Here is a 16,666-nt window from a genome sequence, read left to right as displayed (position 1 = left end):
AGGTTTACATGTTCAGCGTGCCAAGGTCTTTTTTACAATTCTGTTTTTAATTACAATTTTAAAATATACATCGACAAATAGGAGAAAGAAAAAAATAGGACCAAGCAACGCTTTCACAAACCAGTAGGCATAAGAAGAGAAGATGTAAATTGGAAAAATTTGTGGATAGCTCACCACCCTCCTCAGTCGGGTAAGGGTGCTCTAGACGAAAGACTGCTCACTCAATCAGTCTAGAAAATGAAGAGTTAAATGGAAAACACGGCTGGCACTCACTATGTGGTTCACATCAAACAACTATTTTATTAATCCTAGTTCACAATGGAACAGAAGCAGCAATAAATGTATTAGTATATACAATACAAATTAAAAAACGTTCAGAAAACCCCTAAAAATTGGATAAAATGTGATAAAACTGTATAAAACACTATTATATAACTGTAATAATATTGCACAGTGAGAAAATTGTGAGGTTCTGTGAATCACAGTATTCTTTTGCTTGATAGCAATTGATATCCAAGTCTCTTATATTTGGGAGCTTGTATCTTTAAATGTGGTACGCTATAGCGTCGGTTCAATGTCCGCTGTAGGTTTAGAATACTCAATCCAGAAGCTGCAGTAGCTTAGTATATCAAATGCTAGGAGGGTGCCGTTGCCTTTTACACAATTCGATATAGCAGTCCTTATATTGTGGCTTTTAATGTTTTTGCCTATAAAGGAATGTCGCTTACCCTTCTCAGGGGAGTCTTCAGCAGTCAGATTCGGCCGCTTGTTGCACCGCTCGCTTTCGGCGTCCTCGCTCTCTGGTGTTGGTCACGTGATGTCTCAGAGGTATCGCGGGACTTAGAAACTATGTTCTTACGAGCGGTGTTGTTTTGAATATATCAGATGGAGCGCTCCACTTCTGAAAAGATGATTCAAATCTTGTCGGTCATGTCCCAAATGTTGCTGTATTCAGGGATATAACGCTAAACGCGTTTCGAGGACTTCAGTCCTCTTCCTCAGTAGCTAACTAGCTACTAGGGTTTTCTGAACGTTTTTTAATTTGTATTGTATATACTAATACATTTATTGCTGCTTCTGTTCCATTGTGAACTAGGATTAATAAAATAGTTGTTTGATGTGAACCACATAGTGAGTGCCAGCCGTGTTTTCCATATAAGAAGAGAAGAGTTTACGTTGAAAATCAAGCCTATATGCGCCATGACCACAGTGATTATAGGCCAGGACACATGGTCAAAAAACTTTTCTGCATCAGTTGATAAAATGCATATCAGAAAGAGCTCTATGGATGACAGTGAGAACATTGGTGGTATTGTCATGGGCTTCTTTAGAAGGGAGAAAACCAACCTAAAAGGAATGGTTAAGGTTAGGGAAGTAAGGAGCAAGATTTAGGGCTTTAGGAAATATTCAACATTAAGAAAGGATATTAAGAGTAACATTGTAATGGGTCCGTCCTTTTCTTCTGAATTACAGACAAATGGACATAAAGCATATCAAAGTATATATTACATGCAAGGCTGTCCACAACCTGTCCCCTCCCTACATCTCTGAGCTACTTTCCCAATACATCCCCACACGCAATCTCTGATCCTCACAAGACCTTCTTCTCTCCTCTTCTCTTATCATCTCGTCCCACAATCACCTACAAGATTTCTCCAGTGCATCCCCGATCCTATGGAACTCACTACCCCAACATATCAGACTCTTACCTATAGTAGAATCCTTCAAAAGAAACCTAAAAACCCACCTCTTCAGACAAGCCTACAACCAGTGACCCTGCTGCCTCTATACCGCCATGATCAGCTTTACCCTCTCCTACTGTGTCATTCTCCCATACCATGTAGATTGTAAGCCCTCACAGGCAGGACCCTCTATACTTCTCTACCAGTTTGTAACTCGTTTTGTTCATGCTTAGTGCAATTGTCTCTATTATGTATGTATATGCCTTATCTTATGTACAGCACTATAGAATGAATGGCGCTTTATTAATAAATAATAATCAGCAGGCATATAAAAACCATAAATGCAGATATTAAAAGGAATCTGTTATGTTGAACATGGTGTTTGCTCTGCAGGCAGCATGTTAGAAAGCAGGAGGAACTGATCAGATTGATATATAGTTTTGTAGCAAAAGATTCTGTATAACAACCTTCCCTCTATGACTGTGTATACACAGAGAGCTGTCAATCACTAATAGCACCGCCTCCTGGAAGTCAAAGCCCAAAATGAGCAGGAATTTAAATGAATGAAATGCAGGTTATACTAATTCTTTTCCCATGAACCTGTATACGAATCTTCTCAGCTCTACCGGCTCTATACATGGTGCCAGGCTCCCTTTAAGTGCCAGAGCCAAGGGGCATGAAAACTACGGACAATCGGTCTTAGATAGAGTTGAGCAGACGCCTGGATGTTCGGGTTCAACGGGTTCGGACGAACTTAACAAAAAAGTTCGAGTTTGGGACCCGAACTTGACCCCAACCCCCAACCCCAACCCCATTGAAGTCAGTGGGGATCGGAACTTTGGAGCACTAAAATGGCTCTAGAAAAGTAATGGAAAGGTCTAGAGGGCTGCAAAAGAATGTGATTAAGAGCATGGCAAGTGCTCTGTAAACACATGTGGATAGGGAAATGACTTCAAATAACATAAAATATGTAAAAATAAAAAATAATCTTGATCTAGGAGGAGGAAGTCCACATGGAGTAGGAGGTTGCGGAGGCGGTGGATGTGGCGGTGAAGGTGGAAGCGGCAGTGGAGGAGGAGATAGCCAACACCTGGTTTTTGTTTTTGTTTATTTTATTTAAATTTTATTTTATTTTTTTTCAAATTTTGGTAGACCCCAAAACATTGGGAAATATAAAAAATTAAATAAAGAGAAAGTGCGCTGGAGTACAGCAATGGCTGGGTGAGGCTGATATACATGTCTATTCTGCACAAGGTACGGACAAGTCCTGTGGGATCCCTGCCTGGTTTATTTTAATGAGCGAAAGTTTGTCCACATTGGCTGTGGACAGGCGGCTGCACTTCTCTTTGATAACCCCCTCTTGCCGTGCTAAACAAACGTTCAGACAATACACTGGCTGCAGGGCAGGTCAGCACCTCCAAGGTATAAAGGTAGTCCTCCCATGTATTCATCCTGAAACATAAGTGGTTGGGCATCTCTTCCACTTCTGGGGCAAAAAGTGTCCAGTCCTGGATGCCTGCACCACCTCCACCTCAGCAAAAATTAGGCACATCCTATGGCAGCACAAAGGATATCAGAAAGTGCCCGCTAGTCTTAATAATTCTCTCCCTAAATTCCTCTGCTGCTGCATGGGAGTCTTGGAAAATAGATTTAGCGGAACAGGTGATAGTGGGGACAAAGTGGGGTTTTCTCGTCACATAGAGCTAAGCTAAGCTATTACTGCTTTTATAAATATATTTGTAGAAGCGGCCTCGATCTAATAATTTAGTTTTAATGTCCAGTACAGACTATAATTTTTTGTGCGCTGTCAAAGTCTTTTGAAACGTTGAGATAAATCAACCACAGACGGGATCTAAAATATAATTTCAAAAATGTCATAAACAACACAATTGATGTAAACCACTTTTTTTTTAAATGGCCTGTGTTATATCTGCAAAAACGCCAAATAAAACTGCAAAGCGATGAAAAATATTGTTTGTAAATTTGTCTAACAATGATGTTTTCTTTTAAATGAGAAATAAATTCTCGACATCTGTGCTCTTATTCATAGCACCATGGTTTACTGTGTGTATAAGAAGTGTTTGCATTTGGCATAGCAGAAAATTGTTTTAGGAGTTTAAATAAGAGAGCATAATGCATATTTAGTCAAGCATTACTCTACTAAGCCATTAAGTAGATTAGAAATAAATGAAAGTAATTAAGGGAGCTGTCTAAGAAATGTATTATATCAGCGACATAAATCAACTGTTTGCACAAAACATTATGACTGGCTGCAGATGAGATTTAATCAAGCATGCGTGTTATACAACAATTGTGTCGCAAAAAATATTAATAAACATAGGCACAAAGCAATCCCGTGAATTTTAGAAATATATTATCCCTAAACTTCATGTGTATGGGATACAGGGAAGAATTGTCATCGTTGATTAGTCACTGAGATGAGAATACACCTTAGTGAGAATGAAGACAGGAGGACTGATTTTTTTTATTTTTATATGGAGAGATAACTATCACAATAAATATATGTTGTATATAAGGATATCTCACCCACTTATACAGGTAATAAAAAATCATTGCAAAACAATAAAAACAAGGAGCACACATGCAGCCACAGGCACTCTTTCTTTTTACAGGCATGCTCACTTATACACAGTGATTACATGCATACATTCACTAGCATGCTGGCATGCACACACACACACACACACACACACACACAAATGCACACATTTACTACATGCATTTTTTCCAATTGGTTGTGATATGTAATGCTTGTGTCTACCAGTCATTAACTCACATACACAAGGACATATGATGCTGTTAGTGCATGTGTTCATCCTGTAGGTTTGTATGAAATTAGCCTTACTACAGACAGAAATTGAGGAGCATTATCACATTTGCGCTCAAACAAATATGGTATAAAATATAGAGAAATGCACTCCTTGGATTATTTGGTGTGCCCCCTGTCTCTTTTAATAATAAAATATAGAGAAATGTATCAGGCAACAATGGACATGAAATAACTATATTTTTACTGTGTCTATAATCGTTCTTCAAATCACATATCTGTGAGACTTAAAGGCTCTGGTATCTGCATTTCTCCCTACATATGAACCTTCTTAAGAGACGTGGAAAAGGTCACCACGACTGAACTCTTGTCATCATCATAATGTTGGGAAAAGATTCTTAAAACCATGAATGTTCTTTCTTTTTTTTTTTTTTTTGCTGAGACAATCGAAATTTTGTACAAATATCTCGATCCACATATTTTGATCCACTTTTGCATGTGCACTGAATGTCTAGCTTACTCGAATTGGATTGGAGAACCCTTCCCTAGTTGCACCGCACCTTACTTATGGTGTGCTTCTCTAATATATGTCCAGACTTGAAGGCCCAGTCATAATGTATACTGTTCTTCTTTGTATTCTTTGAAACAAACTTAACATATACATTATTTTTTAAACAGAGATACCGAATACAAAGGGCTTCAGCTATCTTTGGATCAAGTCACAACAAAACCAACATTTTCTTATGCAAATCCTAATCCAGCCATAAATGATAATCGGAAGAGTAATAAATCCCGTCTACCTAGCACAAAGTCTAAATCCAGGACATCCCCGTATCCTCAGGTAAGTTTCATTTACTATAGCACAGTACCATTTTTGATTCTGGTTTACAACTTTCAGACTTAAATTAGAACCTAAGAAAACATTGTATTTTATTTCGTAGATACCACCCCTTTATATATTTAACTGTTGGCCACAATATGCAGCTTCTTATATGTAAATTTTTAAGCATTTTAAAAACAGCAAGAAGGACTCATGGAATTGATATTAATGGCCATTAATGAACACAATGAATTACATAGATCAATTATCATATCACTGTAAGGGGCCGTGTGACTGTGTGTAGTAGTCTAATAAGAAAATTAGACTGAATACAAAAATAGATGCAAATTATAATAATAATTTGAACCCAGCATTCTGCACCTGGAAAATGAATGTGAGAACATTGTGTCCTGAGTAAATGGGTCATGTTGGTGGGTGGTAGCTGTCTATTTGTATAACATTTATTTCCTTGCTAGCAAATACTAAGTGTTATAAATAGATCATGTAGTGTATATATTTCATTGCAGGATCAGATTCATATCTAAGAAGAGAGCGTGAAATAGCAAGATGCTATGATGTCAATTTCATTAGTTTGAATGAAAATACGTAATTCATTCAAATGGTTTCACAGGGATTTCAGCTAAAATACACAAATGTGACTTTAAATGAGAATGAGTTGGAAGGGACAGTCAGAAAAAGAAACACTTCACAGATTACACAGGGTTAAAAGGAGAGGAATTTTCATTTTTCATATTGTGCTCTGTAATTATAAGTGCGATTAGGTTCTTGTTTATGATATAAGCATATGAAAAGGGTAAAGTGATGACAGTATATGAAGCCATGTATGTCAGTTTTCTAGTGTGAATTTATTTTTTATTTTTGCACAAAACATGTTGCACTTTCTGTGATTTTACACTGCTCTCGACATTTTTTTAAAGTGGGTATTGATAAGTTGGCAAGTAGGTTTATGCAAGATTTCAGAATTGTGTTTCAAAAATTGTCACACTCTAACTCCAGAGGTGGCACAAAAATTGGACTAACATCTAGCTCTAGATATAGTTAAAGATACATCAAGTTTATGAAATAAACTACAAAGTTTGATAAATTGGGGGCATTTTGAAACACAGATTTAACAGTTCCCCTCATGGTAAATTATCTAAGTATTAGTTTCAAAGCATTCAAACCACATTTCTAAGCACAGTATAATTAAAGCAGATAATTCTAATTTTACAATCATACTTGCAGAACTGGTTTCAAATGTCCATACCTTCTCCTTTCCACTCAGCACCTTGACAAATGCAGAACAACAATAAAAGAAAATTATGTTCTTCTTCATTACAGTTTAATTTTCATCTTCATTTTTATCTTTCCAACAAATGATACACTGCAGAGCGCTGCAGGGCATGACTTCCATGTGAATTCTTTAACTATTAGGATAACCAGTATGATAGACTGACATGTCACTTCAAATATAGATAAAGAGTGGTGCAAAATGAGGCCTTAATCGTTTCCATTTGTTAGAGAATTGGCACCGTGCAGATCCTTTCCAATTACCAGTTAGTGGAAGCGGAACATTTAATCAAATGTTATGATTTCACTGGTAAAATTAGACTTTACTACATTTCAGAAATCTGGTCACTGTCATCTATCTAGATATACACACATGAAAGTCGGTATAATTAAATAATTCAAATATAAATGTACATACAACATGACTTTATACATGACTTTCTATTATTATGTCTCTTAATATGGTCTTCTTATGAATGATATATATATAATTGGGGAGAGATCACTAAGTGAAAATCATTTTGATTGGCCTTTTCTTTTAACACAGACTTTAGAATTATGAGGATGACAATAGGTTGCGGACGATGATAAGTCTATCGTCAATTTTTTTTTTTTACATTTCTAAATAGGGAATTGAACATAGTTTTGCATCCCTACCGCATACAGAAATGATTGTGACCTGGACACAGTACAGTCTAATTTATTTATGTGTATGTATTTATTTATTGAATATTAGATTTATTATTATTTATAAGTTTAACATCTCTACACATGCGTTCAGCGAAAAACGATACAAGTGAAAAAAATGTAAAGGTTTGCTTATACTGGAATATCCTAACGAATGCATGCATGTAATTGTAGAGAGCATGGTAGTTTTCTTTCTTTCTAGTCCAGGGATCAGCAACCTTCGGCACTCCAGCTGCTGGGAAACTACAACTCCCAGCATGCAACATGCTTTCTAATTCCCACAGAAGTGAATGGAGCATTCTGGGAGTTGTAGTTTCAGAACAGCTGGAGTGCCAGAGGATGCTGATCTCTGATCTAGTCAGTCATCTTAGATTTGCCTCTGAATTTGTGTTCCAATTTGTTTAAAACATTTATAGGAATAATTACACAAGGCTTACTATGTCTTCAGAAGTCTTTAATAAACTGTTCTCTACTTCAAGCATATGTTTTATGTGATACTCATTTCCAAAGGTTGTGACTTCATATTAATATTCTGATATACCACAAATGTCACCTTCAATCATTACATAAATTACATTTAGCAAGATATTCATGGTAATCTTTTCTCTAATGTCAGTTTAAATTTTCATGGTGGATTGCTATTACCCAGACATTTCTATGCTTTTACTTTATACAATTAAAGGGAACCTGTCACATAAAAAATGCAGTCCAATTTGTAGGCAGCATGTTATAGAGCAGAAGGAGCTGAGCAGATTAATCTATAGTTTTGTAGTAAAAAATGTAACTAACGATTATCTCATTGATCTAAACTTCTGCTCCTTAAAGCCCTATGAGTCCAGTGGGTGGTCCAGTTCATTAATCACCAGCATTCCATGTATGATAGCTCGCTCGCTCATGTTCCCTCAGCAGCACTGTGGAGATTGAGTCACCCTCTCCCTCCCCCCTGTGCCGCTGCTGCCAATTAGAAGAAAGAGTGACGGAGGAGGGGTGGTCGCCCTGCACCACGAATGAAAGTTAAAAGGAACCTATCACCTAAAAAACACCTCCCAAACCACCAGCATTACCTTAAAGTAGGCAGCAGTATGTTTCTAAAGATCCTTTTCTTCCTACGGCCAGATGCACCAAAATCTTGAAAAACGAACTTCAATCCCCTGCATGCGCTATGTACCAGCAGAGTTCAAAGTCAAGGGGGCAGCGGCCTCCTCGCTTCAAGTCAAGATAACCATGCCCCCTTTCCCTGCCTCTTTGCTTTTAATTGACAGCCAGCCTGTGCTCTGTGCACACAGCAGAAGGGAGCTTACCATGGCAGCCAGGGCTTCAGTAGCGTCCTAGCTGCCATGGTAACTGATCGGAGGTAACTGCTGGGGCTCCGATCAGAAGCTGCCACTGCCACCAATGAGGAGGGGACCCTGTGGCCACTGCCACCAATGATTTTAACACGGAGGGTTGAGGGGGCGCACTGCGCCACCAATGATTTCAATACTGGGGGGCGCACTGCGCCACCAATGATATTTAATCTTTAATACAGGTGCCGGCAGCAGAATCACATAGCCGCGATCACCGTCAGTTAACCCTTCAGGTGCGGCACCTAAGGGGTTTACTGCCACTGATCGCAGCTCCCAGCTATGTGATTCTGCTGCTGGCACCTGTATTAAAGATTAAATATCATTGGTGGCGCAGTGCGCCCCCCCCAGTATTGAAATCATATGTGGCGCAGTGCGCCCCCTAACCCCCCGTATTAAAATCATTGGTGGCAGTGGCCACAGGGTCCCCTCCTCATTGGTGGCAGTGGCAGCTTCTGATCGGAGCCCCAGCAGTGTAATCCTGGGGCTCCGATTGGTTACCATGGGGGAAATAGTTATTAAATAAACAGTAAAAAAAAAAAAAAAGTAAAAAAAACGCCACCAAATTATTAAGTATAAATCACTCCCTTTCCCAATTTTACATATAAAATATATAAACAATAAATAAATAAACATATCACATATCGCCACATCCGAAAAATCCAACTATTAAAATATAAAAAAAAACTCCTATGCGGTGGACGCAGGAACAAAATAAAAAATAACTAAAAGCTGCACGATTCAAATTTTTTTTAAATACGGAATCCACATGGCTTTTTTTGGCGTTTTCTTCACGTGGTATCGAATGGTATCGAGTCGCAATACTTTTTAATGGTATCAAAATCGAATCAAAATTTTGCTATTGCAACAACCCTATACTGGTCTACCAAATATGTGATTGCATAAAAATGTATTCTGAAAATGAAAAGTGTAGTTGCTGGGCATACATATTCACTGAGCCATGTGCCTTTAGTTTTCTGACATTTTCTAATACCGCACTTTAGTTATGTTCAATAAGATCACATTTTGTATTTTATTTTTATGGTTATATTATGTTACTGTAGCGAGGGCTTCTTCCATCTGTGTAAGGCTATAATAGTCAATGCAAAAACATATTTTAACTTTCAGGTTTACTTCAGAAAACCATAAGATAAAAGTGATTTAATAGCCACCATCTGGCCAGAGTATAAGACATCTGTGGCATTTTCTTGAGGTACACATTAGTATCAAGAATTTAAGTGCTGTTTGTATAATCCCTGATAATGCAGTGTTATTTCTTACTTTTCACATGGTAGAATTGTTAAAACAGTGTCTAAAATTTCGGGTAAATTTTTAGTTATATACTTTATTTTTTTTACTTTTTCTAGTGAAATAGGCAACAAAATTTCAGGTGCCTATTGTGCTTTAGAATCCATTATCCACTGTGTATAGGCATATGGATTCCCCTGTGGCTGCACTGAGCGCTGTACTGGCCAGAGCATACATTGCTCCTCCTGCCTGTATCAGCTCTGCTGTCCTAAAGCCTGGAATTGATGGTCTATGTTAGGCTTTAGCAGAGTGGGCACAGGCAAGGGAGTGATGTGTTATGGAGCTCCTGCCCTGCATTTCACATTGGTACAGGCTATTAGCAGAGTGGAGTTAAAGGGTTTCTACCACTTCGGTTTCACATATTTAGCTGTCAGACACTAGCGATCCGCTAGTGTCTGCTCTGCCCAACCATCCTAATATAATTGCTTTTGGGGCAGCCGTTTTGCTAAAAAAAGAACTTTTATTAATATGCTAATGAGCCTCTAGGTGCTATGGGGGCGCCATTAGCACCTAGAGGCTCCGTCTACCTTCAGAAACTGCCGCCGCCCAGCGTGTCCCTCCAGCCCGCCCATCTCCTCCTGAATGCGATCCTCCTTGTGAGCGCCTGTATTCGGCGCATGCGCAGTGAATGTCTGACAGCTTCCCTGCTCAGACATCTCCACTGCGCCTGTTCCTCGGAGCACTATGGCATCATCGCGCAGGCGCAGTGGAGATGTCTGAGCAAGGAAGCGGTCAGACATTCACTGCGCATGCGCAGAATACATATATATTTTTTTACAATATCATGCAGACGGATCCGTTCTGAACGGATCCACCGTCTGCATTATATGAGCGGATCCGTCTCAGACGGATCTGCTCTGAACGCAAGTGTGAAAGTAGCCTTAGGGGCGAGAAACTGGGATATTTCATCCCTTGTCCTATTCAGCTCTATCAGGGTGAATAGGACTTCACACTGTCCCTGCTGCTCTGTGCCTTGTGCACACAGCATCAGGGATGTTACCATGGCAACCAGGGCTTCTGTAGCGTCCTGGCTGCCATGGTAACTGATCGGAGCCCCAGGCTTACACAGCTGGGGCTCCGATCAGAAGCTGCCACTGCACCACCAATGAGGGGGAGGGGAGAGGTCCCTGTGGCCACTGCCACCAATGATTTTAATACTGGGGGGGGGGTTGAGAGGGGCTGGCGCACTGTGCCACCAATGATTTTAATGGGATTGGGGGTTGAGGGGGGGGGGCACACTGCACCACCAATGATAAATTACCCCTTTATACAGGAGGCTGGTACTGGCAGATCAGCCGGTAACCCCTCAGGTGCAGCACCTAAGGGGTTAACTGCCTCTGATCGCAGCTCCCTGTCAGCGGCAGGGTGCCGGCAATGCGATTCTGCTGCCGGCACCCGCCTCCTGTATTGTGTTAAAGACTGACTTTCACTATCAGGCCACACAGAGTGGCGCCCAGCGATGTCTCAGCACTCACCATTAGTCCTGGGCGCCGCTCCGTTCGCCTGCAGTGCTCCATTACTGTCTCCTCTCCTGTTCCACATGCTGCTGATTACTATCGGAGCGATGGGAATAGACATCAGCTTCACTAGTGGGCGTTCCTTCTTCCTGGCTGTAGCGCTGTCCAATCGCAGCGCAGGGAGAAGGAACGCCCACTAGTGAAGCTGATGTCTCCTCCCATCGCTCCGATAGTAATCAGCAGTATGTGGAGCAGGAGAGGAGACAGTAATGGTGCACTGTGGGCGAACGGAGCGGCGTCCAGGACTAATGGTGAGTGCTGAGACATCGCTGGGCGCCGCTCTGTGTGGGAAATGGAAATAGTCCTATCATTGGTGGCTCAGTGCGCCCGCCCCTCCTCCGCCCCTCTCTCCTCATTGGTGGTGCAGTGCACCCGCCCCTCCCCCCCCCCTCTCTTCTCATCGGTGGCAGCGGCAGCAGCACAGGGGGAGGGAGGACAGCTTCCTTCTCCCTGTGCTGCTGAGAGAACATGAGCGCGCCGATAGCAGCGCGCTCATGTTCAGAGATACTAGACTGCCGGGCCGCAAAGATATTCATGTTTGACACCCATGGCTTACATACTTTATGTGCTGCATGTTCAACAGTTGCGCTTACGCCTTCTACATTGATTAAAGAGATGGGTTTACATGAGATATGATTTAGGCCTCTTTCACACTTGTGCTTTTTATTTCTGTTCTGATTTGATATAGGAGCAAAACAATGAAAATAATTACAGTTGATTGAACCTGCAGGTTCGAGTTCTGGGTTTAAGTGAATTACATGATGGATTACGTTCTCACAGAATCCATCACGTAATTCAATGCCGGCTTGTCGCATAATATAAGTGTATGCCCAGCTCCTAGGGTTCTGTTCTGCTGGCCATACACTTGTGTTGTGACGGCATGCCAGCATTGAATTATGTTATGGATTCCATGAGAATGGAATCCATCAAGTAATTCACTTAAACCCCAAACCAGGTTCGCCCAACTCGGCACATAACTGACCCAAGCAGAGCCAAACAGATGCCAGTTACTATAATAAAGTCCTGATGTTTGTTCAGTTTCTGTTCAAGAATCCACTTTTTCTACTGAAAAAAAATTACAAATTACATGGTATGGTTTAATATTTAGAAATGTATTTGTATTTTGCAGTATTCTGGATTCCACACGGAGAGATCAGAATCAGATCATGACAGTCAATGGGGTGGCAGTCCATTAACAGACACAGCTTCACCACAACTTCTAGACCCAGTAGAAAGGCCAAACTCCCAGCAACATGATGCCTCATGTGCATATAGACAGTATCCTGATCGAAGTGCTTTGTGTTTTGGATTTACCCTTGACCATTCAAGATTTAGTGATGAAAGGCATCATCATAGTCAGTCTTGTGAAAGTGGCAGATGTGAAGCTGGTAGATACTTTCTAGGAAGTCCACAAGCTGGAAGAGAGAATTGGTGGGGTTCTCGATCAACCCTTACTGTGCCCAAGTCATCTCCTGAAAGCAGAGATGGATATGAGAACTCAGTGCCACATATAACTTCTGTTCACAGAGTGCATGGTAAGGAAATTTACTTTATTTGGATGAAAGTTAACATACAGATGTAATAGAATAACATACAATATTAACCTAAAGAAGCATTTAAAATGTTAAAATAAAACATGCTTACTTTTCAATAGAATATATTGCTAGTGGCTTCCTTACTTGGAAAATAATACATATTATTAATATTTATTTCAGATTTTTTTCTTCAATTTTGGAACTATTTGTGACATATTATATAGAACAGAAATATATTATTAAGTGACCCTATATTAGAATGTACCTCCAGTCATATATGTAAAATAATTTGCTGCAGTGCTTACTATAAACCTTAACTCCCTTCTAAGCTCTAACAGCACCCTCCTGGAATTGAGTAGTTTCGACAGCAGACTTTTGTATATTTTCTTCTAGGAATCTGTAGATGGTAGGAAGTCTCTGCCGCAAAGCTCATATTGATTGCAACAGCAGCAGTACAATGAGGCTTACTTCTGGTTATGAATGCCTTGGAGACAAAGCACAGAGCTCTGCTGCTGGAGCTTTACTGTCCCTTGTAGGAATGTGCAGCATGGGTGCTTCTAATGATCTACAAGCTAAAGTTAAAGGTTATAGTAAATACTGCAGCAAATCTATTTACATTTATAACTGGAGGTACACTTTATTAAGTATGAATTACGTTGGGTTTCCTTGCTGTTGTATTTGATACACAAAATATTAGTTATAAAGACTTTATGAAATGTTACAGAACTGACTGTTGCTTCTCTTCCTTATTCAGGAAGAAATCATTGGGATGAAGACAGTGTTGTCAGTTCTCCTGATCCTGGTTCTGCAAGTGAATCAGGGGATCGTTATCGTTCTGAGCAATATCAAAATAGTCATCATGAACCAAGTAAAATTGAAACACTAATCCGTGCAACTCAACAAATGATAAAAGAAGAGGAAAATAGGTTACAGCTACATAAGCCTAGTCCAGATCAACTAACTCCTATCAACGGAGCAGCAAAAAGAAATTCTATTTGCTTTGTCAATTACCAACAATCCCAGTTAACTGGAGTTGTGTGTCGTGGCCCAGCTGCCTCGAATACCTCTCCTTGTGACCATCTACAGCAAAGGGATGGTAAAATGTTGAGTCCAAGAGACAATGAATATGAAAACAGCCCTACCACCCTATCCAGGATCAGCAGTCCAAATTCGGAGAGAATTTCTAAAGCTGGAGTAACTAAGGACTATTTACATACAAATGTGTCTCCTCAACAAACAGTGGACCATTCCACCTCACCAAACTACTACAATGCCCACCGTCCTTATTTTGATAAACATGCTTACACATTTACTGGATATGCTCTTGAGCACCTATATGATACGGAATCTATCAGAAACTATTCACTGGGCTGCAGTGGATCCCATTTTGATGTGACTTCTCATTTACGAATGCAACAGGACCCAGCACAAGTGCACAAGGGTACATCAGTAATAATTACAAATGGGAGTTGATATTTAATATGATGCATCTTATGCTTTGTACCCTTTACAGAGAAAAAAAAAAACATTTTTCATGTCATTATTGCCAGCATCTTATGAATTACGGCACACTGGATATAACAGCAGGGGAGACTAGGCTTGGCTTTTGTATTTGTAAAATTTAGTATGACATTTTGGCTGAAATAATGAAGCTCAGAGGACTTTTACTTTACATATCACATGTCTATGGTAACCAGTTGTGCAGTCTTGCAAAACAAAGTACAGGAATTTCAGTGTTACAGGCTCTGTGATGTTAAATACTTTTGCATAAAAAAGACAAAATTATTTCTGTTAGCCAATAAAGGTATTACTGGTATAATGCTTTTGTCTTTTTTAGCGCAAACACATTTAACATCACATAGTTTCTTCTGGCTAACACAGTACTTTTTGCTATACAGTGTTATAGGCTAAAACATTTTGCTAATTACACTTGCATGTAAATAAAAACATTTTAAGAAATAAAATAAAAAAATAGGTGAAATAAAAAATAAAGAAAAATCCCTGAAACTATGCATATAGGACTTGAAGCAAAAGTTGAATGTACAACTTTATGCATACACAGGCACAAATGCACACATTTTTGTATGTCTGTGATGGCAAAACCAGAATTACTTACTTTTCAGCACAGTAATACCTTTGTTTAACCTGCATTACATTTTCTGTCTTCTAGTTACTTGAAGAGCACTTTTCACATATACTATATACACATTGCTAGTTTCAACAACCCCTTAATCACATTATAGTAACTCAGTCAGTGCCCAGAATGAATATATATTAACCTATTATAAGTTAACACAACCAAGATATGTTTATTGCCTTTTTTTTTTATATATATCCTGGATTTCCTAATTTTAAGAGTATTTGCATCTCTAATATATCTTATCAACCAAGCTACTTCTGCTACTCTAAAAATTCAGCAAATTTCTTTTATTTGAATTACATTGTTTTCAACAACCACATTATCCTGAGTACAAATATCACACAGTTGTATGCATGGAATTCATATATTGCAGTATAACTTTTACAAGAAATCATAAAAGAGACAAATTATATTTGTTTCCATTATTGGTAAATAGGGTTCACCACTAGATTTTAGGTTGTTACTATAAGTATTGGAATATTTATCTGGCATTTTTGTTATTCAAATGTTTTATTTAATTTCCATAAGTTCTCCAAAAGGTTGGTTCCAATTTATAACTTCAATTTCTTCTAGCTTGAAATATATTCTATATGATTTTTCATGAAAACAGTTCATATCTTTCAACACAGCAGATTGATGGACCTGGCAGTTATACTTGTAATATTAAAGTTTCATGAAAAATAATAGCTTTAGTTTAAGAACAATCTTATTAACTAGTTTGGGGAAGTTGACTACATGATTTGAACATCTGCTACATCAGTTTCCATTGCAGCATGTGGACAGAAAATCTAGGTCATTCTAGGATTGCATATAGAAGGGTCCATCAACTATACAGGGTGGGCCATTTATATGGATACACCTTAATAAAATGGTAATTGTTGGTGATATTAACTTCCTGCTTGTGGCACATTAGTTTATGTGAGGGGGAAAACTTTTCAAGAAGGGTGGTGACCATGGCGGCCATTTTGAAGTCGGCCATTTTGAATCCAACTTTTGTTTTTTCAATAGGAAGAGGGTCATGTGACACATCAAACTTATTGGGAATTTCACAAGGAAAACAATGGTGCGCTTGGTTTTAACGTAACTTTATTCTTTCATGAGTTATTTACAAGTTTATGACCACTTATAAAATATGTTCAATGTGCTGCCCATTGTGTTGGATTGTCAATGCAACCCTCTTCTCCCACTCTTCACACACTGATAGAAACACCACAGGAGAAATGCTAGCACAGGCTTCCAGTATCCGTAGATTCAGGTGCTGCACATCTCGTATCTTCACAGCATATACTAATGTGCCACAAACAGGAAGTTAATATCACCAACCATTCCCATTTTATTAAGGTGTATCCATATAAATGGCCCACCCTGTATATCATTCATCTTCAATGGACTTCCAAAAGTAAATTTCCCTGAACTAAGCAATGATTACACAGAACAGTCTGCATAATTACTATCACTGTTAGGCTAGGCTCAAGCTTCTTAAGGTTCCTTTTTTTTTTTCTGACTGAGAGTTGTGTTGATGGAGCTACAGTATCCAGTGCAGTTTCCTTCCTGTG

The 16,666-nt window shown here is 39.2% G+C and overlaps 1 protein-coding gene across 1 annotated transcript in view; it reads left to right on the top strand.

Annotated features, from left to right (window-relative positions):
• SIM1 (SIM bHLH transcription factor 1) overlaps positions 1-16,010 on the top strand; it is a 94,027-nt gene extending 78,017 nt beyond the window's left edge. Inside the window, exons 10-12 of the mRNA XM_044290282.1 lie at positions 5,149-5,311; positions 12,565-12,970; positions 13,725-16,010. Of these exons, the coding sequence (XP_044146217.1) occupies positions 5,149-5,311; positions 12,565-12,970; positions 13,725-14,443 (1,288 nt within the window). The 3' untranslated portion in view covers positions 14,444-16,010. The remainder of the gene's footprint in view (positions 1-5,148; positions 5,312-12,564; positions 12,971-13,724) is intronic.
• The last annotated feature ends 656 nt before the right edge of the window (positions 16,011-16,666 follow it).

This window comes from Bufo gargarizans, chromosome 4 (genome assembly GCF_014858855.1).
Source record: "Bufo gargarizans isolate SCDJY-AF-19 chromosome 4, ASM1485885v1, whole genome shotgun sequence".
NCBI lineage: Eukaryota > Metazoa > Chordata > Amphibia > Anura > Bufonidae > Bufo > Bufo gargarizans.
The sequence above is the reverse complement of the archived record's forward strand: the minus strand, read 5'-3'. Positions and strand labels throughout refer to the sequence as shown.